We start from the raw sequence: 19,736 nt of genomic DNA on the forward strand, positions 1-19,736 counted from the left end.
GAAGACGGCTCGGTGGTTAAGAGCACTTGCTGCTCTTCAAGAGGATCTGGGTTTGATTCCCAGCACCCACATAATGGTTCACAACTATCTATAACTCCGGTTCCAGGGGACCCAATGTTCCTTCCCTTCTGGCATGTGTGGGCACTAGGCACATACATGTGTACATGCATAATACACTCATACACATAAATTAAATTAAATAAACCAGTCTTTAATAAATAAAAAACGTAGGTTAGAGGTTCGAGCAGAAAGCAACTTAAGCTCCTTTGGTCCAAGGATTTAAAAAGCCCAAGTGTGACCTGGGTTTGAGCCTTATTTGGCTCACTTCTTTGAGAAGGTATGTCACTAAATTGGAAAACTGAGAAGTCTCAGCCATCCTGGTTGACATCCACCTGCTATTGGGGACAAAATGGGGAGGCTGGAGTAGCCGACTGAACCTATGGAAACAGAAAGAAAAAAAAATCTGGGCAAACCCCATGTCCAAATTTGCTGAAATAATTTAATAACAACAACAGAAAATAAACTCAAGGTCTTGAGGGAAATGGTCCCCAACTTAAATATCAAGTATTCTGGGTAATGAGGACCTGCTAATAAGCATGAAGCAAACGCTTACTGTGTGCTTTATAACACCCGTGGAACTGGGGGATGGGATAAGTGGAGAAGACTCTCCTGGGGTATTTGGATTACATTGCTGAGAATGTGAAAAAGTTAATTAACCTCGGGTGGAAGGTGATTTATGCCCAAGGCAAAGTTAATCACTTAATTCTCAGGCAAACAATCTCCTATTTAGAACTACACTCTCCAATGGAGAAGCCACAAGCCACTTGTGACTAATGAGAAGGTGGCTAGTTCTAATCAATACATGTTGTATATGGTAAATACCCACTAAATCAAATACTTGATACCAAAAAAAGGAAAATAGCACCTTTTTTATATTAAATTTATACTTCCTATCCTGGTTAGTTTTATGTCAACTTGACCCACGCTAGAATCATCTGAAAGGAGGGAACCTATATTGAGGAAACGCCTCCATAAGATCCAGCTGTAAGACATTTTCTTAATTAGTGATTAACAGGGGAGGGCCCAGTCCATGGTGGGTGGTGCCATCCCTAGGCTGGTGGGCCTGGGTTCTATAAGAAAGCAGGCTGAGCAAGCCATGAGGAGCAACCCAGTAAACAGCACCCCTCCATGGCCTCTGCCTTGGCTCCTGCCTCCAGGTTCCTGTCCTGCTTGAGCTCCTGTTCTGACTTCCTTCAGTAATGAACAGCAAAACGAATGTGTAAGCCAAATAAACCCTTGCTTTTTAATCATGGTGTTTCATCACAGCAATAGAAACTTCCTTCATCTACTTGTCAATACTATAACAAAATGTGTGAGACTGGGCAACTTTATTAAGAAAACAGGCTTAGAGCTACAAGGGCAGTGGATGTCCATGCTGAGCACACACAAACACACACAGAGAAAGCTTATTGTGTAGATCATGTTCTTAGATTCAAGGGCCTATTATCTGGTGATGGTCTGCTTGCTGGCAGATTCCTGAAGCAGGACATGGCATCACATGAAAAGGGACAGGTAGCATGTGTGTGTGCATGTGTTCGTGCGTGTATGCTATGTGTGTGTGTGTGTGTGTGTGTGTGTGTGTGTGTGTGTGTTCTGATCTCACTCCTTTTTATAAGTCCACAAGGATGCAATCATGGGTCTTCATCTTGATATCCTTAGTTGAGCCTCTTCCCTCCCAAAGACCCTCTTTAAACAATAGGGTTAGATTAGCTTTCCAGCTTTTTTGTGGATTTTTAAGTTAGTGTTTTTACTTAGCATAAAAAAACAATTGGCGGCTGGAGAGATGGCTCAGTGGTTAAGAGCACTGGCTGCTCTTGAAGAGAACCCAGGTTCGATTCCCAGCCCCAAATGGCAGCCCACAACCTTTTGTAACTCCAGTTCCAAGGGATCTGACCTCCTCTTCCGGCCTCTGCAGAGTCCAGGCACACATGTGGTGCACAGACATACATGTAGGCACACACTCATACACACAAAATAAAAAATTTTCAAAAAGAAAACAATGGGGTTTATTATGACATTTTCATACATGTATACGTTTTTTTGGCCATATTCACACATACCATTGTAGGAGTCACAGAGGTCTTTGTGCTTGTGATGGGCACTAGGGGAGCCTGGAAGGTTGGCACACAAGGTTGTTCCTTCAAGGGAAGGAAGGCAATGCCTGTCATCCACCCAGAAGGCTGGGTCCAACATGTTTTCTAGCCTGGTGACCTTTATACTATCCGAGTGACTAGAGACTTTTTCTGCACCAGACCCTCCTCAGACCCCTGTGGGAAGCTTGTTTTTCTCAGTCTTTGGAGCCTGTCTTTATGGACTTTACAAAGAGTTTCCATGTAGTCACAGCTGATCCATATTTAGCTTACTTTGTTCCTCAAGGAGATTCATGAATGCTTTGAGGCATGCAGGATTGAGTTAATCATCACCAGAAAATGTTTCACCAAATTGTGCTGTGCTTAAATATGCCTACAAAATGAACCACTAGGGGTCAGACTCCAGAAGTTACAAACAATACCGGCTACTGAGTTGTCTTGAACCGAGACCTCCCGAGGCAAGTTGCTCCGCTGGCTGTGAAGGTAGCAGAGACTCCTGCATTCCCTGACCTGTCCCCTCCCCAGATAAGGTCTCCACCTTCAGACTTCACAGTGAGTATGTGAGCCAGCTTCCATCCCTACAAGGAAGCTTTGTTTTGGCTCCTGGCTCCAGAGGTTGTGGTCTAAGGTTGAGTGAGTTACTTCTGGCCTCTGGTGAAAGTGTGCTGCAGAAGTGTGGGAGAGCGAACTGATCACCTTTGGAGCCAAGAAGCAGCGGGAGAAAGAAGGCGCTAGTACTCAGCATTTTCCTTCAAGAGCATGCACACTCAGAGTGGCCTAAAGACCTCCCTAGGTCCCACTGCCTGAAGGTTTCACTTCCCAACAGTGTGGCCCCTGGGGACCAAAGCTCTAACACATGTGCCACAACAGCAGAGGAGCCCTTGGGGTAGCTCTGCTCTTCCAAAGGACCCAGGCTCGGTCCCCAGCACCCTTGTCTGCAATGCTGGCTCCAATTCAGACTCACTCTTCAGGCTACCATGGGCACGTCATGTATGTAGTATACATAGATACATGTAGGCAAAACATTCATACACATGAATCTGTCTTTAAAAAATTAAAAAGCAGCTGGGCAGTGGTGGCGCATGCCTTTAATCCCAGCACTTGTGAGGCAGAGCCAGGCAGATCTCTGTGAATTCGAGGCCAGCCTGGGCTACAGAGTAAGATCCAGGACAGGCACCAAAACTGCACAGAGAAACCCTGTCTCGAAAAACAAACAAACAAACAAACAAACAAACAAAAAATTAAAAAGCAGAGGCTGAACCAGGTAGTGGTGGTGCGCCTTTAATCCCAGCACTCAGGAGGCAGAGGCAGGCGGATCTCTGTGAGTTCGAGGCCAGCCTGGTCTACAGAGCGAGATCCAGGATAGGAACCAAAACTACACAGAGAAACTCTACCTCGAAAAACCAAAAAAAAAAAAAAAAAAAAAAAAAAAAAAAAGCAGAGGTTGGAAAGATGGCTCAGTGGTTAAGAGCACTGACTGTTCTTCTAGAGGACCTGGGTTCAATTCTTCAATTCCCATGGTGGCAGTTTAGCACTGTCTATAACTGAAGTTCCAGGGGATCTGACACCCTCACACAGACATATATGCAGGTAAAATACCAGTGTACATTTGGTGGTTTGAAAGAAAATGGCCCCAAAGGGAGTGGCACTATTAGGAGGTGTGGTCTTGTTGGAGTAGGTATGGTCTTATTGGAGGAAGTGTGTCATTGTGGAGGTGGGCTCTGAGATCTCAATATGCTCAAGCCATGCCCAGTGTCTCAGACCACTTCCTGTTGCCTATGAGTCAAGATGTAAGGACTCTCAGCTCCAGCACCATGTCTGCCTGCATGCCGCCATGTCCCACCATGATGATAATGGACTGAACCTCTGAAACTGTAAGCCCCCCATTAAATGTTTTCCTTTATCAGAGTTGTTGTGGCCATGATGTCTCTTCACAGCAATAGAAACCCTAACTAAAACACACATAAAATAAAAATAAATCATTTTGTAAAATTTAAAAAGCAAAGATAAGCCTTATATCAACACCTCAGAAAACACGTGAGAGGACTGTAGTTAGAGTTTTCCTGCCTGGCCCACAGTCAGGACAAATCTCTCTCACCCGCCAGTCCCACAGCTGCTCAGACGCGACCAAGTAAACACACAGAGACTTGTATTACTTATAAACTGTATGGCCGTGGCAAGCTTCTTGCTAACTGTTCTTATATCTTAAATGAACCTATTTCTATTAATCTATAAGTTGCCATGTGGCTCGTGACTTACTGGTATCTTAACATCTTCTCATGGCGGCAGCTGGCGGCATCTCTCCTGCCTCAGCCTTCTACTTCCCAGAATTTTCCTCTTTCCTTGTCCTGCCTACACTTCCTGCCTGGCTACTGGCCAATCAGCACTTTATTTATCAATCAATCATCCACAGCAGAATGGAATGAAGTGCTTAAGAAGCCAGCTAGCCTAGAAATCTACACCCTGTAAAATTCTTCTTCATAACTGGAAGCAAAATGTAGACTTTCTTAAAGAATTAATGCCAAAACCAAAACCAAACAAACAAAAAACCAACATCCCCCAGAGCCAGTGAGACGTCTCACTGAGTAAAGGTGCTGGCAATCTCACAAGCCTGGCAATCTGAGTTCAGTCCCCAGGACCCGCGTAGGGAAGGAGAGAACTGACTTCCAAAAGTTGTCTCTGCTATCCTCCTGTGCACCGTGGTGCACATTCTCCCATACATACTCTAATGAGTAAATAAATGAATAAATAAATGTCATGTTGATAATTTTGGGTTACAGCCCCCCAGGCTGCTTCATGCCCTTTCAGCGGAAACGAGATTTGCGCGTGTGGATGCCGCATCCCGTGAGGCCTCAGTGTTTAGCATGCTATGCCATCTAGGTTTGTGTAAGTACACTCTGATGGTCACACAACGAAATTGCCTAGCAACGCATTTCCCAGAATGTGTCCCCTGTGCTTAAGCAACATAGAGCAGTAATTATACACTGAAATAATGTTTTAGATATACTGGGTTAATAAAATACCTTGTTCATATTAATTTCACTGATTTTTTAAAACTTCCACATGACGTTATAATTTTTCAAATTACATGTGGTTTGTGTGCCTTGATTTGTATTGTAATGCATGGTTCTGATCTAGAAGCAGTCAATAATATTCGTTATTATAAAATAAACAGTCAATAAAAATTTGTTATATGAATTGTCCCAGCATTAGCTTTATAACTTAAAGCTGCCCTCTCTTCTAACATGATCCAAAAGAAAATTAAGAAACACGATTGCAAAACACTTAATTTTCAAACTATAAAGTCATTGTTAACCCAAATGTCTCCCTTAGAGGGGACTCAGTTTGATTCTTATGTTGTTAGCTTATATCCAGACCTTTTTCTACAAACATTTTGACAGCTACGCGGCAGGTTTGAAACCAGCCTGGGCTACACAGACTCTGTCCCACATAAACAACAACAACGAAATCATGCAAAAATCCCCCACGGCTTACCACCCAAGATGACAGCTTGTAACCTTCAGCTGCAAGACTTACTTCCGTTTCAAATGCTGATTCCCAGGCCTAGAATGGAGACAGGTGTCACTTGTTTTCAATTGTGGGAAAATATCCATAATATAAAACATAATATAAAAGGTTACATCTGGAGCTTTTATTGAGCACCTACTGTATGCCCCACAGTGTCCTGGGATATATGAGAGTACCCAAGACCAACACCACTGCCTTCTAATGAGGGTCATAAGTGAGCAGTGGTATAGCACAGGAGGGTCAGAACAAAGGCCATGGAAAAGCCCAAGTTTGATTCTTGGTTCACCTGTTCATATGTTTACCCAGCACACACCATGCCCCAGGCACTGGGCCAGACACCAGGAGTCCAGGTGCAAAAAAAAAGGGTTGTCCACAGACCTCAGGCACAGTGTTGGTAAAAATCTCACTTTCATTTCTTGCCTCCTGCAGGATATTATTTGTTTTGCAAAATATCAAGGCCACCTGTGTTAGCTCAATTTACATAATGCCTGCAGGAAACAGGCAGAAGGGAGGTTACCTGTCTCCTTTTATGAATTGGAGTCACCCTGGCAGTGCACAGTTAAAATGTTTCCCTAAAGTCACCGTGTCGGATGGCCCTGGGCTGCCCATCCCACCAGCAGCACTTCCAGAACCGCGCCCGTGGTCTCCCAGGGATTCGCCACTGCCGTGTTTGCTCTGGCACACAGGAGGGTCTCGGTGGCCTCTGGCAGGCATTTCTCTGTAGCTCAGGCATGACGTTGCTTCATCTCAGCCAAGGACAGATGTCCTTGGGCACATGCAAGCTCCTAATCACCTTAAGACCCAGGGGCTGCTTCTCTGGAGCACACTGAAGGGCTGCATGAAACACCAGGGGGGCACCAGCTTCTGCTGTGTGTTATCTAGATGCCGACACTTGGCATCAGAGCGAGTCTCTGGACCACAAGGACGGTTAAGCAAAGGAAGGGCAGGCTGGCTGGCCATCTAGTAAAGGTGCTTGTCTCTCAAGCTGAGCTACCTCAGGTCCACCTCTGGACTCACTCAAAGGTGCGAAGAGAGAACTGACTCCACAGAGCTTTTCTCTGAACTCCATATGTGTGCCATGACATACACACGCATGAACACACAGACGCATCATGTACACACGTGCATACACATGTGTACAATAATTAGTTCATTTTAAAGAACCCAAAAGATAGGAGCTGGGGAGGGAAGGGCAATGACCAGTAGGCAAAGAAGCTCTCAGAGCTCCTGTCCACAGTGTCCCATGTCCTCTCTTGCTAGTGCCCCCCCCCGCCACCCCCACCACCCCCACTCCCCTGCCACCCCCACCCCCACAGCCCCAGGCCTGTCAGGCCCGTAACAAAGGGAACTCCACATGGGAGTCGGAGTGAGATGTCATTGGGTCAAGAATGGCACCAGTAAATAACTCTTCAAAATGTAGTTCCCTGGAACCCTGTGAACAAAGCGTTGCAGTGGACCGAAGGGCAGGCTCCCCATCACCTGCCAACACGCCTCCCTGATTGGTCAGAGCGCCTGTGTCAGCAGCTCATTGTGCAAAGGCTGTTTATGTCTCGCATGGCAGGTTCCCTCCCACGGAACAGAGAAGAGGCATGATCTACTAGAAGTGACTTTTCAGATTATCTGCCGAACACATTAGTGGGTCTTTTCCCATCTGCATGCCTCCAGGCCTCATTGAGCCATAAAAAGTAGGTGATTTTTCTGAATGCTTTGACAAGCCCAGTCGCTCCCAGCCATTTTCTAGCTAGCGGGTTGCTTTGCCATTTCTTGCCAGAGAGTCTGCTCTGAAAGCCCCTCCACCCCTGGCAAAGAGAGAAAACCCTCTAGCAGAGAGAGGGGTACGGCGGTTTGGCTGGAGTGGAGGAACACACAGCGGGAAGGCTTCCTGGAGGAGGCAGCTCTGGAGATGGTACTGAAAGGAGGCAGTAGGCATCGACTTGTGAGGATTGTGGATAGGGGATGGAAGAAGATTATAAAACAGAAAATATGAGGGGGGAAAGATGCCTGTTTGGGGTTGAGGTCAGAAGAGTGTGCGGATGCCTGTTTTGGGTTGAGGTCAGAAGAGTGTGCGCGCGAGGGCACACACACATACACACACACACTCAAAGGCTAAAAATAGGAGTGTAAGTGCTTTGGAGAGTGAGTTTCAGTCTTGAAAGACAGGACAGTACAGAGGCCTTGCACAGTGACCTTGAGGTCACTTGTCTCACCAAGAACCGGAGATGGCCTAATAACAAGGAAGGGCATGGAGATCCCTGCTCAGCCTCTGAGCGGGCCTTTCCTGGAGGCCACCGGGTCCTTGGAGACTTGAGTTCTGTGCCAACTTCCTGAGCTGCCCTTGATCAGCCAGGAACAGGGGGATGGCCAGGGAGCGCATCTGCAGCTGCAGGAAGAAGATGAGCTGCCCCAGGTGGCCTCCCTGTCACGCTGATGCTTTGTTAACCTGGGCACTGTCAACAGTTCTGACCCTTTCCAAGGATGCTATAAAGGGTCCTGACCCCTGCGAGGATTTTAGTCCCCAGGGGCTGGGTGGCTCCCTGAGCACAGGCTGACCCATCTGGAACACCACCACCCATGGGATTTGGTGGGAGGACAGATGGGTGTCCCCCTCCTCCCCTTACTAGTGCTCCTGGAAGGGATGACTCAGGAAGGGCTGTGTAGCGCAATCAAGGAACTAAAGACTCGGTGAGCTATAAAAGATAAATAATAAATACGAAAAGGACATAAAGTTGAGAAAGGGGTTTGGAAGGAGGAGAGTCAGGGGTGGACACGAGCAAAATATATTGTATACATACATGTATGAAATACTCAAAGAATAAGCACATTTTTTAAAGAGGCAAAACAAACACTTGCCAACATACTCTAGCCAGGAGAGAATTTTACCCACTGCATGCCCTGCTCTCTCTCTCTCTCTCTCTCTCTCTCTCTCTCTCTCCTCTCTCTCTCACACACACACACACACACACACACACACACACACACACCCTGGAACATTCTGTCATTAACACCCTCCCACCACCTACCATCAAAATCATCTCTCTCCAGTGTCCACTCAGCCAGCCTCCTGCCCCCGGCAGACCTCCGCTGTAGGTGTCTGTGGCTCTCTCCCTGACATGGGGTGATCGGGTCCCTCCAGCAAGCTCTGAGGCATTCTGCCCTGTGCACCCCACAGCACTGGTTTCAGTGAATCCTCTCAAATGTCTGTGGGATGGGAGTTAGCCTGGACAATGGAACTTTCTCAGAGCCTCCTCCCCTCTGTAGCAGAGAACTGCAGGAAGGTGGCTGAGCTCCGTCGCCCCAGGCCGCCTCCTGCTCTGTCTCATGGTCCCCAGGCAGGCCTTTTTCTGGACGTGGGCTCTTTCCCCTTTCTCCCTGCCATGCTGTGGCTGAGCCTGTGAGTTTTTTGTGGATGAACTTCCGGGTTTTCTCTCCCGCATGCAGGTACAGAGTAGGCTGATGAACTCCGGCTTGTATCTGGTACTGCTACTTCACCTGTATGAGCAGAGGTTTGCAGAACTCATGACACTCAACTACAGGCGGGCTTCCAGAGAGAGGGTAAGTCCAGCTCCAGGAGGAGCCAGCGGCACAGCCCAGAACACCACGTGATGCTGTTTCTTAGACCTGCAGTCTCCTGAAGGCCTCCGTCACTTGACAAGGTCCAGGACTGTCACTGTTAGGTCCTAGATTTAGTAGCTGCTGAGTGTATGTGCAGTGACCTCTGGCTGAAGGCAGGTATAATCACATAATTGCTTACTGTCAGATTCAAATAGTAATTAAGTGGTCGTCAGTGGCCATGTAAGTGAAGGAGTCTCTAGGGAGACCTGCTCTGCAAAACAGAGGTGTGCAAGAATGCTCTTGTTAAGTGTATGCTCTGTGAGGGTGTGTGCTCTGCTCAAGCAAAGAGAATCTGTGCAAAAGCAGGCCATTCCACACCTGAGAGCTAGTGAGCGGCCATACTCCAAGATGTTAGCTCTGACAGCTGTGTTTTGGATCCCAGAGTACAATGTGTGTGTGTGTGTGTGTGTGTGTGTGTGTGTGTGTGTGTGTGTGTGTTTCTTGAAGGATGCCACAGGTACAGTATGCCTCTATGTATGTGTGTGTCCCTGAAGGCTGCCATAGGTACAGTAGGCCTCTGTGTGAGTGTGTGTGTGTGTGTGTGTGTGTGTGTGTGTGTGTGTGTGTGTGTCTCAGGCTGCCAGGAAGTAAAGGTGTTGATAGTGGCCCCGTTTGGCAAATGACCATGTATGTACCGGAATGGCTGTTCTTTAATAAGGAAGTGTGGCCAGCAAGAATAACACGGGATGAAGGGAGAAGCCTGGCCCTGCCACTTAGCAAAGTCAACAATGGGTGGACCTCTGACGTCTCAGCACCTTGAGCCCTCGGGAACTTCCACTTCATCAAATGGCTTCCTATGGCCACCTGAGACAAGAACTCTGGGAGGAAAGGGAAGGTGCCCAGTCGTGCCAGGGGCTGATTGCACTGTTGGGACTTCCAGGACACCCCTGGAGACCTTGCTCTTGACCTCTGCTCCTGTTGGGGCGTGACAGGAGAGTAAGTCAGTGTGGCAGTGGACAAGCCACTGGTGGTGCTAGAGGCAACTTCGGTGATCTGTCACCCGAGCTCTGAATCCCTCTTTCTCTTGGCTTCCTTCTTTCTCCTCTTCCTCTCTCTTCTCGGCTCTCCTCTCCCTCAGTGATGGCAGACTTCTTCCAGCACCATTGCTGCCTGGATGCTGGGGTGCAGTCCTCGCCGACACTCTCCACACCACCACTTCTATTAAAAGCACTGGATTCAGGGCCAGATGTGATGGTTCAAGCCCTTCGACCCCACACTCGGGAGGCAGAGGCAGGCGGATCTCTGAGTTTGAGGTCATCCTGGTCTATGTAGTAAAGCCCTATTTCAAAAACAAAACAGTGCTGGGCGGCGGTGACACATGCCTTTAATCCCAGCACTCGGGAGGCAGAGCCAGGAGGATCTCTGTGAGTTCGAGGCCAGCCTGGTCTATATCTCGAGATCCAGGACAGGCACCAAAACTACACAGAGAAACCCTGTCTCGAAAAACAAAAACAAAACAAAACAAAATAATCAAAAACAAAACAGCAAAAACTCACGCTGGATTTGGAGGCTGGGGATGCAGCTCAGCTGGCAGAGCGCTTGTCTACCGTGTATGAAGCAATGAGGTTGGTCCCCAACATCACACAAGCCAGGACTGATGACACCTGCCAGCATTTGGGAGACAGGCAGGAGGATCAGAAGTTCAAGGTCATCCCCAGCTACAAAGCAAATTCAAGGCTGGCCTAGGGTGTGAGGCCCTGTCTCAAAAAGAGAAAATGCTGAATTCAAACCACTGGTCACAGGAATTGTAGACCCATTTCTACTTTTTTTTCTGGTTAAATTATTCCCTCATATCCTGAGTGTTCAATGAAGACAACAGGCTGGGTTTCTGTCAATCTATCTCCTGAAGAATTTCACCCTCTCTGTGGCCCAGGCCTGCCCTTCCTTAACCTCCCCATGGTTTTAATGGTGACATAAATTCTTCATAGAAATACTTTACAAAAAAAAAAAAAAAAGGATAAGTACCGGAAGCAGAAAACGGTCCTTTGTTAATATTTCTGTAACTTCATTTTCATGATCCTGCATCTTTTAATGAACTTTTTATTACGCATTGAACTTCAAAGCATCGGGGTTGATGTGGGTTACAGATGGCCCTGGAGTCAGCCATCAGACATAGCATCAACCAGGGGGGCTACAAAGCAAGTATGAGAAGACAGTCCAGTCCCATGAACGAAAACCAAGGCCTACAGTCTTGCCTCTCAGGAGACTCCTGGCAAGTCTGTTCTGGAAAAGGAGTAGCAGAGCGGACGGGATAGAAAGGGACAAGCCTCCCGCTTCTCTCACCGTCAGCTCACGTGTAACTTGGGAAACCCCGACGCACACCTCACCCGCTCCAAGCACAAAGCTGTAACTGGTTATAAATGGCCAGTGAAGAGGCTTCCACATGGGCAGGAGAGATGACTCAGTGGTTAAGAGTTTATGCTGCTCTTGCTCCGTTCCCAACACCCACATCAGGGGGCTCACAACAGCCTGTAACGCCAGCATCTAGGAGACCCACGCCCCCTTCTGGCCTTCATAGGCACTGCACTCACATGCACATCCCCACACCCAGACATGCATATGTACATAATTCAGAAGTTTTTGGGTTTTTTTTTCTTCTAAATCTTTAAAAAAAGAAACATCTACACGAAAGCTGGAGGCCAGTGGAAAGCGTCAAATCCACCTCCTCCCGACTTTGTCTCAGGATTGCCAGAACCTGAGAGTAGCATTTGTCGAAAGAGATGCACTGACTTGGAAGAGAAACCTCTCTCCTTTGCTAGAAGCATGGGAGAAGCCCTTCACATCAGGCTTCTTGTTTGTGTCTCACGAAGAGACCTTGTGATAAATGCTCTCAGTGGTGGTGACGGTCATTTCCTCATTCCAATGTGCACCTGGAGCTGAGGTGGTTGGTGGGTTGCTTTCTTGTCATTGTGATAAAATATCTAAAAACAAACAAACAAACAAACAAACAAAAAACTGAAGAAGGACTTGCTTGGGCTCACAGTTTGAGGGGGACATACATCATTATAGCAAAGAAAGTGTGACAGTGAGACCAGCTTGTGTGTGTTGGCAGGATCATGAGGAAGCCCACTCATATCTCAGCAGACCAGAGAGCATGGGGATGAATACTGCCTTTCTCTTTCGACTTTTTTAAAAAATAGACCAGAACTTTCTATATATCCCCCAGCTGGCCTGGAACTCAACATGTAGACCACCCAGGCTGGCTTTTGACCTCACAGATCTGTCTGTCTCGCCCTCTCCAAGTTCTGGGAGTAAAGGTCTGTGTCACGGCACCTGGCTTCCCCTTTTCTTCTTCTTTATTTAGTCCTGGACAACAGCGCATGGGATGGCACCACCCATATTCCGGGTGGGTCTTCCTCCTTTACTTATCCTCTCTGGAAAGCCCTCACAGACACACCCACGGTGTGCACTTCTTAATGCAGTCAAGCTGACCTTGGAAGTTACCTTTCACAGATGGGACTCAATCAAAGAAAGTGACTGTATGACTTGATGTGATACCATGATGTCCCCTTTCTCTGAGGAACTTACAGTTAAGTTGAGAGACAGGATTCACATATTTATAAAACAAAAATAACAACAACAACAACAACAACAATAATAATATAACTGGAAAACAGCATTGGAGTAGGAGGAGAACCCACAGGTCCAGGGAGCACACAGAGGCTGTAAAATAAATACCACATCTTCCCTCGTTGGGACTTGCTGGGTTTCCAGTGGTCCCAGCAATGGACAGTCTCCTCATTGAGACTGTCCTGTGCTGTTTGAAGATAAAACAGGGCCTTCTGGACCTGCTCCCCTTAGACACAGGGTGAATCATGTTTGACCTTAGACCAAGCACTGGGCACTATGGACTCAGTGACACTGAGTGCCAAATAAAATGGTGGTATGCGTGTATGCGTGGGGGCAGGGGCGGGGTGGGGGGACGACTGTGGTTATACTTTATTAACTTGGGCATGGAACTGCAGTTCTCCAGTGCCTGGAAAATGTCTGGTACATAATCAATGCTCAGTCAGACTTCAATGTCCAAGGAATTCCTGAATCAGAATCTCTTTCTTTCGGGTAGCAAGTCTTGAGTGTCGTTTTAGAGAAAGGGACAGTACAAATTTGTAGAGAATTCAAGGTATACTCATTTATCCTGCACACCTACTATGTGCTGGGTTTTAAATCATATCCTGGGGATGCAGAGATGATGAAGACAAATGCTGCCCATATTTGGCTCAGCATCTACCGAGAGAACATGTAGGGCTGGAGCGATGGCTCAGCCATTAAGATGGAGGACCACTCTTGCAGAGGACTAAGTTTGGTTCCCAGCATCCACTTTGGGTGGCTCACGGTCACCTGTAACTTCAGCTCCAGAGAACCTGACACCCTCTTCTAGTTTCCAAGGGCACCTTCATTCATGTGCACATACACATGCACACACACAGTATTAAAAAGTAAAACAAGTCTTTAAATACATTAATTGAGGACACATGTGTGACCAAGGGGATCCCAAACCCGTTGGTGTGGTGATAGAAAACTGAGCTGGAGGAAGAGCAGAATGGAGGGATGAAATGAGGGGCTCTCATCTCCTCCTTCTACACACTTCTCCAGGGCAGAGCTCCAGCCAGGCTCTCCAGAGATGCTGTGAGGAGGCCTAGCCTTCGATCCAGCAGGGAGTTTGCCCTTTGCCCTCAGTCCTTGCTACCTTGACAATGTTGCTGTCGTTGTGGCTTTTGTCAGCTGATCAGCCAAGGAGACGATGCTTGGACTGAATCTTGAAGAGTGTGACAGATGGACTGGGGTAGGGTAGGTGGGGAAGTGTATTCCACACCGAAGAAGACATAGCGGCCTGGAGATGTGTAAAACTCCACATGCTCAGACTGTCAAGAAGGTTCCCGGCAGGGACTGGCAGGAAGTGAAGCTGAGGTGTAGTCAGGGCGCTGGGCTGGAAGGTTGGGGTGTGGCTCTGGAGGCTACCGGACGGTTTCCAGCCTGGATTGACAAACAAGAACATTCTGGTATTTGTGTGGGTAAGTGCAGTAGACTTACCTAGAGGGTAAGGAGGAAGAGACCAGCTGGATGGCTGTTACAGTGGCATAAAGAGATAAGGGCCCAGCATGGAGTATGGATGACAAATACCCCCCCCCCACTGCCGTGTGCGTGTGTGTGTGTGTGTGTGTGTGTGTGTGTGTGTGTGTGTGTGTCCCTGTGTGCACATGCGTGAGTGTATTCAGGACCAGTTGAAGGAAGCACTGATGTTATTCTATGAAGCTGCCCAGCAGCAAGCTGGCCCTTCCTTTCCTAGCATCAGGTGCTTATGATGGGAGCATCTCCAGGGACCACTGGCTGATGCTGCCTTGCTCACCCTCTAGTCTGATGGGGCAGTCTGGCCTAGATGGAGAAGTTAAATGGACTTTCCCTTTTCACATATTTCCCTTTTATACCCACGTGGGATGCTCCATCATCTGGGGTCAGCTCCCCCAGAACCCCCTTCATGACCTGCCTCCTGGTCTGACTCTTGTCTCTGATTATTGGTATCTTCAGGAGAGAATGCCCTTCTTCGTCCTCTGCCCCCGGTGTGTTGTTAATAGTCACAATGCCAGGCTAGTGGCAGAAGTCAGGGAGTACAGTGGCCGGCTTAGGAGGCAGGTAGGGTACCACATGTCCATCCCTTCCTCAGTGGACCATCCCCATTTACACTATTTCTACAAAACCAGAAGCTCTTGCCTCAAGGGGCCAAATCTACCCAAAACGTGGGAAGCCCAGGTTTGACCTTTTGACATCTGCTCAGCAGGACAGGATTCCTAGTGATGTGCAAGGGGTCATAGACATCAGGATCTGGCACAGAATGTCGAGGCAGCACCAGTGAGGTTGCCTCAGTGGCCCTCGCTGTGGTGTGTGGCAGCAGAGGTTAGCACAGTCCTGATGTATAATTCACAGGTAACCAGGACCTGCTACTCTAAACGAAATATCATCCCTCCTTTGACCCCCCCCCCCTTTGGCACAGAAAAGAGCCTGTAGACAAGTGCCGCCTCCACCCAGGCCAGGGGGTTGTCCTCTAACAGTGTCCAGCACCCCTTGTTCTGTTCCCAGCCTGATACAAAGTCCCTATTCTCCCCGGGGGAAATAGCACCAGACCCAATACAACAGGGCCCACATCCTTGCAGCTTGGCACAGTGGGCTCCCATGGAGTACACAGCGTTTCCTATTGTGGCATAAAATGCCATAAAATCAGAACAAAGAGAGCCCAGGGCCTGGATGGGTCGGCAGCTTCCTGCCAGGCAGAGAATACAAGCGATTGTTTAAAAGTCCGTGGTGAGGCAAGTGGCCAGTTAGTTAGCAGAGCCTTCCTCCCCACAGCCTGCAAATTGTGCCGGGACCATCAGAAAGGGATTCTGCTATTCAGATCAATTGCTAAAAGGAAGCAAGTCTGTTCACACTGCCGAATATAGAAGCCCAGAAACAGCAAGGTGACCCGGGTTATCACGGCGCTGTCCTTGGGACAAGCTGAGCTCCACCAGTGCAGAATACCAGCCCTGATCCTGAGCACCTTGGTGAGACACACGAGTTATACAGCTGTTCACAACTGCATTGTAAAAACAATTCATGTCTCGTTGTCTCCTCTCTCATAGTTGTCAAGAAATCACCCACAACCCAGACCGGAAGAAAATGAAAGTAGGTTTGGGGGTCCATCCTGTCTTGCCTTCTTTAAGGGTGTTTGCTAAGTCATTTCTGCTCCGGTGTTGAACCTAATACTGTGGAAGGAAGTCATGACCACCACCCAGAGGCAAAAATAACCCCACAAAGCTTGGGAAACTCTAGCCTTCACTAACAATCAATCAGGAAGGCTGGAGGTGGAGCAGATAAGAATTTTAATTCATCCTGAAACCAAGGAAAAGGGTCGGCTAGGAGGAAGAGAGTGTTTCCTCCCTAGCATCCTCTGGCATCCAGCACTTGATGAGGTCTTGTTGTTTTGTTTTGTTTTTGTTTTTGTTTCCTGCCAGGATCCTGTCTGGGATTTTCCTTCTCAGATCCTAGAAGCAGGCTGGTTAGCCATTACCAGAGAGAACGTTCCTTTGACAAGCAAGCATTCTGATTGTGTTTTGATGCCATTGAGTATCATCAAGTGGCCCGACTGGATTTAGAGGCTGAACAAAGCTAACAGGTCTCCAGCCTCCTTCAGACAGGTTCCTTATTGCACAGAAATTCTCCCTGGAGAAAATGAGCCTAATTAAAGCAGAGGGCTCAGAGGCCGGCCTTAAGACTCTATCCACAGAAAGAATAAGCGTCGCAGGGAAATAGAGGGATGTGACAAGTGGGTCTCTCTGGGTTCTTGGAGGAGAAATTTTACAGCAGCCTGCCTTGTCCTGAAAGCTTAGGAGAGTGATTCCCACGCTGGCATCACGGATCTCGAGAACTTACCCTAAACACAGATTCCTGGGCCCTCCCACAGTCTCCACTCCAGCGATGGGGTGGGGCTCTGGAATGTGTCTTTCACGCACAGCCCACAGACAGGATTGATGCAGCTCATTGCGGGGATGTTTTGTGGGCCCCTTCCCCGCCCTCCACAAATAAATACCTGACCAGAAGAGACATTGCACCAGTCCAGAGCTCCCCAGGGTGGGGCCCCGACTGCAACCCTAGAGAAGCAAGCTTTCTATTCAGGGCACGCAGTCCTAGGGAGCCAGGCTCACGGTGCTCAGAGATGGGAAAGGCCCTTTCTTCTCGATACAAAAGGAGCTTCTGGAGCCCCAATCCCCGCGCGATTGTGGGGTCCAAGCCAGCCTGCCCGACGGCCTGGCGCCCCCTGGAGCGAAGCCCCAGGACCGCTCGTGCAGTCGTCCCCAGACCCCGGCTTGCTGCCTGGGTGCAGCAGGGAAGGCGGCGGTGCGGTGTCTAAAAGACCTTTGTGTCTCCGCCCGCACGCACCGCCTCCCGGGGACCGCACCTCGGCCAGGCGTCCGCGCACGGGTTGTCAGCGAGGCCTCGGCGAGGGCCTCATGCTCTTACAGGGACGTGACAGGCGGCGGGCTTTGGTCCCCAGCTGGGAGACCTGCAGAGGGTCCTGTTGCCCGGGGCCCCGCCCCGCCTCGGAGGCGCCCGCAGCGTTACCCGGTTCGGAACCTGCGAGGCCGGGCGCGTCCGAGAGGGTTCGGCTGGGCAGGGGCGCCCCCTAGTGCCCCTTGTGACCGCTGTGTCCTGTAGGCGGAGAGGGCTCCCCCAGACCCAGAGTCGGTGCACTGCATCAGGACCCGAAGGGCTGCCTTGGTTTCTGAGCCTGCGTTACAGTTGGCTGCTCTCCCTAAGGAATGTTTAGAAAGGAATATCGACAGGCATGGTGGCCCATGCAGACTGCTGCAAGTTCCAGGCCAGCCTGCATTGTATAGTGAGGTCCAGGGCGTTTGTCCTAACCACCACCAACCAAAATAAGTCGCAACCGACTTATTTTGCTCCTCCCATGCAGATGGTCCCTCTGATTGTCTACCACTCATTTGCTATCTCAGTTGGGAGCTGGCCCATCTCCAGAATCGACCGTTCGCAGGCCATAGGGCAACCGGTTCTTTCCTGGAAATACAGACCAGGTTCCATCTACCTGCCCCTAGTCCTGTACACTCCCGAGCTACTAGTAGGGAAGGGAGAGTCAGTCCAGGCTGTGCAGAGCCCAGAACAAAGGGACCAACACACTGTCCTCAATGAATGAGCACTGGCAGCCCTTAGCCTGTCTCTGTGCCAAAGCCACTATCAAGACAAAAGTCAAGCATCAGAAGCAGAGCCGGAGGAGGCCAGGCCTCCCTCTTGGCCACACTTTTCTTCTTTGGCCCCCACAGCCTGGCATGACTCACCTGGTTGGCAGCATTTGGTTAATATGGCCTGCCAGCACTGAGTCACAGCTGTGACCTGCCACCCCAGTCCAGTCCAGGTAAACACAGCGAGCGGGAAAGGACAAAACATCAGGGTACAAAGGGTGCCACGAAAGGTGCCAGCTGCCTTGTGGCCCTGGGGTGCCCGCGCCAGCCTTCTTACTGGGTTCCTTTCCCTGAACCTAAGACCCCACCAGTAACACTGAGGTGAGGGCATCTCAGGCGGATCCTTTGATGTGTGAGCCAACCTGTTACAGGGCTCCTGACCCAGTGTCTCTGGCAGCTGCTTCCCAGCTGGCACAAATGGCCATGACCATAGCCAAGACGGAGGCCGGAACGAGAGCGCGTCACCTGCTGATATGCGTATAGGTGATGAGCCAACTCCCAGCGTGGGAGAGGGAGCTGGGACACCCACGGTAGCTGGGGCACCCACGGAGACTAGAAGCAGTGATAAGAGGGTTGGGGTATGAATGTCAAGGCGTCATTTGCTCCTGTTCCTTGACTTCTTCAACCGTGGTAGTGTTTCTGCGTAGTCTGGGAACGCTTTCTCGAACCAAGACAAAAGGAAGGACCCAGAAGAAGAGTTTCCCCAAGAATGAGGGAACCCCTCTCCTGTTCCATTTGCTGTACTTGGACCTTTCAGCCACCCCCCCCCAATGCCACCTGCCCTCGCCCCCTCCACACCCTCAATCACGTTAGGCAGTAGAGTTCACTTGGGAACCTCATCCTAAGAGAAGGCAAAGGTTCTACCAGCTATTCAGTCTACAAACTTTATCACCAGACTGGCGGGCAGAGACAGCTGAAATAGATTAATAGAGCAGCCCGCTGTCCAGCTGCCCCTGACCCCGCTGGAGCTCCAGTGCAGGCAGCCTGGAGATTCCTCAGCCCCAGATTAAAGTGTTCCCCCATCCTGCTCCATATTCCATTTCTGTGTGTGTGTGGGGGGGGGGGGGGGGCTGGCCACTGGGGCCAGGGTGGGAGAAAGAAGGGCAGTGGTACCCTGCCCCGTGTGGCAGATCCTGAAGCCCTGGAGCCTGAGAGATGGTCTTGCTTTCTAGGTTCCGAGTCGGGAGATGGTAATGAAAGCAGTGTTTACCCAGGCCGGGTCATCTAGCGAGGGAGCTGGTCGTGGAGTGCGGCAGAGACCTCTCCACCCAGAAGCCCTTTCTGCGCCCCCACCCCTGTGCCTCCCTTCTTCTCTCCTCTTTACTGAACCTGAAGCCAGTGTGTTCACAGTTACCTTTCTCACCTGGGCCACTCCGTTCAAGTGTCTCGCTTGATCATCCTCGGGCAGCCACAGGGACCAGCCTCGCTCGTCCCAGCCAACACAGGCCAAAGAGCTGAGTCCCGAGTGGGCTTCCCTGATGCTGCCCCTCAGCCCAGCAGCCCAAGTGGACCCAGCGACTCTGGCACCCCAGCAGCCTAGGCTCCCGCTGCTGAGGGCCCCTCTTCAGGCCTCAGCCCACCCTGAGTGGAGTGGATCCGTGCATTCAGTAAACTGACTCTATTCTCCCATTTATTTTGTATTTATTTCCCTCCCAGGCTGACAGTCTTGAGCTGCAACCCGCCTCCCATGTCGTTTCTGCTTGCTGCCCACCACCAG

At 49.6% G+C, this 19,736-nt stretch overlaps 1 protein-coding gene across 1 annotated transcript in view; it reads left to right on the top strand.

Annotated features, from left to right (window-relative positions):
• Marchf10 (membrane associated ring-CH-type finger 10) overlaps nucleotides 1–19,360 on the top strand; it is a 106,304-nt gene extending 86,944 nt beyond the window's left edge. The window contains exons 10-12 of the mRNA XM_052757881.1: nucleotides 9,117–9,230; nucleotides 15,905–15,947; nucleotides 19,192–19,360. Coding sequence (XP_052613841.1) covers nucleotides 9,117–9,230; nucleotides 15,905–15,947; nucleotides 19,192–19,247 — 213 coding nt within the window. The 3' untranslated portion in view covers nucleotides 19,248–19,360. The remainder of the gene's footprint in view (nucleotides 1–9,116; nucleotides 9,231–15,904; nucleotides 15,948–19,191) is intronic.
• The last annotated feature ends 376 nt before the right edge of the window (nucleotides 19,361–19,736 follow it).

The sequence above is a fragment of the Peromyscus californicus genome, unplaced genomic scaffold (assembly GCF_007827085.1).
Source record: "Peromyscus californicus insignis strain IS unplaced genomic scaffold, ASM782708v3 Scaffold_3__1_contigs__length_106647218, whole genome shotgun sequence".
NCBI classification, from domain to species: domain Eukaryota; kingdom Metazoa; phylum Chordata; class Mammalia; order Rodentia; family Cricetidae; genus Peromyscus; species Peromyscus californicus.